Source organism: Octopus bimaculoides, chromosome 24 (assembly GCF_001194135.2).
Source record: "Octopus bimaculoides isolate UCB-OBI-ISO-001 chromosome 24, ASM119413v2, whole genome shotgun sequence".
In the NCBI taxonomy this organism is placed as follows: Eukaryota; Metazoa; Mollusca; class Cephalopoda; order Octopoda; family Octopodidae; genus Octopus; species Octopus bimaculoides.
In genome coordinates, this window is record NC_069004.1 from 26,342,098 (window position 1) to 26,346,176 (window position 4,079).

Here is a 4,079-nt window from a genome sequence, read left to right on the forward strand (position 1 = left end):
TGTGTGTGTGTGTGTGTGTGTGTGTGTGTGTCTGTATGTATGCGTGTGTGCATGTTTGTGTGTCTGTGTTTGTCGCCCCAACATCGCTTGACAACCGATGCTGGTGTGTTTACGTCTCCGTAACTTAGCGGTTCGGCAAAAGAGACCGATAGAATAAGTACTAGGCTTACAAAGAATAAGTACTGGGGTCGATTTTCTCGACTAAAGGCAGTGCTCCAGCATAGCCGCAGTCAAATGACTGAAGCAAGTAAAAGAGTAAAAGAGTAGTGACAAAAAAAAAAGAAAGAAAGAAAGAGAATACCTTGGCAGATCTGTACAGTAACCACTGCAAGACTTAAAGACAAAATGAGCCAATTGTAAGACATTTCTGCTGGTATCCGGTTCTTCCTGATTTCTGGATCGTTTCTGTCTCTGGTTTGGTGGTTTATATACCTCTTATATGTTGGGCCTTGAATGGAAGAGATGTCATATGTTTCTTTGTTTACAATTCTTTTGCTTCGCTGCCGTCACCGAAAACCCATTCCCACCCCTCTCTCGTTCCCTACGATATTGTCCAGACATCGTTTTTAATAAAAGAAGCCGGAAGTACTTTCAATGAATGCTTTATTGTAAAAATTGATTGTAAGAGTGTTGAACGATGAAAAATATAAAAATAAAACGGGGCGTGATAATAATACTAATAAGAAAAAAAAGAATGATGATAGTAATAATAATAATAATAATAATAATAATAATAATAATAATAATAATAATAATAGTAATAATAATAATAATAATAATAATAATAATAGTTTCTTTTGTTGGCCACAAGGGCCTAAGACATGGAGAACAATATCAAAGGACGAGCGACAACACACAGAAGAAAAAAAAGAAGAGAAAGAAGGAAGAGGAGAAGAACATGTGGAGGAGGAGGAGGAGGAGGTGGAGGAGAACAAGGGGAGGAGAAGAAGAAGGATGAGGAGGAGGAGAATAAGAATAAGAAGGAGGAGGAAGGGGAGGATGAGAATAAGAATAAGAGGAGGGGAGAAGAGAAAAATAAGATGAAAACGAAGAAGAGGAAGAAGAAGCAGAAGAAGAAGGAGGAAGAAGAAGAAGGAAGAAGAAGAAAGAAGAAGAAGGAAGAAGAAGAAGGAAGTAGAAGAAGAAGAAGAAGAAGAAGAAGAAGAAGGAAGAAGAAGAAGGAAGTAGAAGAAGAAGAAGAAGAAGAAGAAGGAAGAAGAAGAAGGAAGTAGAAGAAGAAGAAGAAGAAGAAGAAGAAGAAGAAGAAGAAGGAAGAAGAAGGAAGTAGAAGAAGAAGAAGAAGAAGAAGAAGAAGAAGGATGATGAGGAGGAGGAAGGGGAGAAGGAGGAAAATAAGAATAAGAAGGACGAGGGGAGAATAATAAGAAGTAGAAGGAGAAGAAGAAGAAGAAGAAGAAGAAGAAGAAGAAGAAGAAGAAGAAGAAGAAGAAGAAGAAGAAGAAGAAGAAGAAGAAGAAGAAGAAGAAGAAGAAGAATTTAGATTTCATAGAATTGTTGATTCCATTCAATAATGCGTTAATATGCGAGTGAACATCGATATAAACACCTTCATGTATGCATGAAAGAATGTATGTATATTTGTGTGTATGTATGTGTATGTGTGTTTCTGTGTATGTGAGTATATGTTTGTCCCTACAACTTGGGTTGTTTCGTTTACGTCCCCATAACCAATTTGGGGTTCAACAAAAGATAGCGATTACCAGACTTTACAATTGGGGTGAATTTTTTTCGACTCACCCGTAAAAACGGATGCTACAGCATGGCCGTACTCTGATGATTGAAACAAGAAAAGGAAAAGAACAAAGGGATACGCCTTCTACAACATGCTGCGATGCTACACTTTGTGCTATCAGCAGTATTTTAACCATTTGACAACGTAACTAAAATTCATGGCCAATGCCATGATTTCAAATTATGACACAAGGCCAGCAATTTTGAGGGAGAGGCTAAGTCGATTACTTCGACCCCAGTGTTCGACTGGTACTTATTTTATCGAGCCCGGAAGGATGAAAGGCAAAGGTCGACCTTCGACGGGATTTGAACTCTGAACTTAAAGACGGATGAAATGCCGCTAAGCATTTTGCCTGACGATTCTGCCGACTCACCACTTTAATAATAATAATAATAATAATAATAATAATAATAATAATAATAATAATAATAATAATGATAATAATAATTCTTTCTATTATAGGCAAAAAGCCTGAAATACTGGGGGAGGGGAGCAGTCGATTACATCGACCCCAGAGTTTCACTAGCACTTAATTTATCGACCTCGAGAAGATCAAAGGCCAAGGCCTACCTTTGGCAGAATTTGAACTTGGAACGTAAAAACGAATGAAATGCCGCAAAGCATTTTATCCGGCTTGCTAACGATTCTGCCAGCTTACCAACTTGTTATGAAGAAATATTGGCTTCAAATTTTGGTACAAGGACAATAATTTCGTGGTAGTGGTGGTGGTGGTGGGTGGGTGTCAATCGATTACAGCAACCTCAGTGCTCAACTAGTAATTATTTACCGATACCGAAAGGATGAAGGGTAATGTCGACCTCGATGGAATTTGAACTCAACGTAAACACGGAAGAAATACCGCGAAACATTTTGCTCGGTGCGCAAATGATTCTGTCAGCCAGATCACCACCTTAATGGTCATTCCCAAAATGATGATAATTCTCTGCCCTAGTAAAAACTAGAATTGATATTTTCTGCTTCTGCAATAAATTTTTTTCTTGCATCTCTTGTAAGTATGGTTTTCATATTCACCGCTAAAATTATTCGCTTCTTGCTCTCTAAATTTTTTTACCTTTTAACTTTTATTTCTTTCAGACATTAGGTTGGGACCATGCTGGAGCACCGCCTTGAAGAAATTTTATTTGAACGAATCTACATCAATACTTATCATGTTTTATTTTGTTTCAAAGCCTGATACTTATTCTATCGTTGTCTCTTGCCGAACTGTTAAGTGATGGAAACGTAAGTACACCAACACTTGTTGTCAAATGGCAGTGAGGGAGAAACACAGACACAAAGACACAAAGGCACACACAAACATACATACACACACACAAACACACACGAACACACACTCTCATTCAGTGGGTCTTAGTCAGAAACCACGTAGTTGGGAAGCAAATTTCTTAGTCGAAATATTCAGAATATGCTCTGGTAAAATATGGCAAAAGTAGAAAAGTAATAACAACATGAATATTTTGTAATAACAATGAAGAATAACATAAATTAGTTGTCGTGGTGAAAGTGATAGAGAAGGATTAATCTAGGTCCTTACAACACTTACTTATAATTAAATCCGTTCCAATCATGACCGATTCGCCTTTTGTTTTCCAAACTTAACCATTTTAATTATTTACAAGTGTGATTTGTTCGCGGTCACGCTGATAGAGGATGACTGAAACGATAATCGATGAGGGAGTGAGTGGCAGGCAGAGACGTTAAACGTAGTTGTAGGGAAAGAGAACAATGATAGTTGCATTGAGTTTTAGTGTGAGGTTTGGTATTGGCTGGAGTAGCAGGTATTTTTGACCAAAATGAAAGTGTAATTCATTATCGAAAATTTTGAAAGAAATATATTTTCACTAAATTTCATAGATTCACTAAATTTCATAGATTATACTCAAAGGTAGAAAAAAAGAAAGGAAGAAAATGTTTTGGATTTTAAATGTTCGAATTTCATGTACATATTCAAGAGCACATACATATTCGCACACACTCAAGCACACATATTTGCATACACATTTGCACACACGTTTGCACACACACACACACACACACACACACACACACACACACACGCACACACACACACACACACACACACCCGTGTGCCCAAGCATGACAAGCATTAACAAAGGATTTCCCGTTGCTTAAAAAATACTTTTAGATAAAAGAGAATAGTTTGATATTTAATTTCATAAATGCATCCATACACACTCATGTGTATGTATGTATGTATGTATGTATGTATGTATGTATGTATGTATGTGTGTGTATGTATGTACCTATGCATGTGTGTTTGTATGAATGTTTGTATGTATGTATG

The 4,079-nt window shown here is 37.0% G+C and overlaps 1 protein-coding gene across 1 annotated transcript in view; it reads right to left on the bottom strand.

The window, feature by feature from the left end:
• Positions 1-411, bottom strand: part of LOC106882666 (uncharacterized) — a 5,864-nt gene extending 5,453 nt beyond the window's left edge. Inside the window, exon 1 of the mRNA XM_014933429.2 lies at positions 302-411. Coding sequence (XP_014788915.1) covers positions 302-365 — 64 coding nt within the window. The 5' untranslated portion in view covers positions 366-411. The remainder of the gene's footprint in view (positions 1-301) is intronic.
• Between the last annotated feature and the right edge of the window lie 3,668 nt (positions 412-4,079).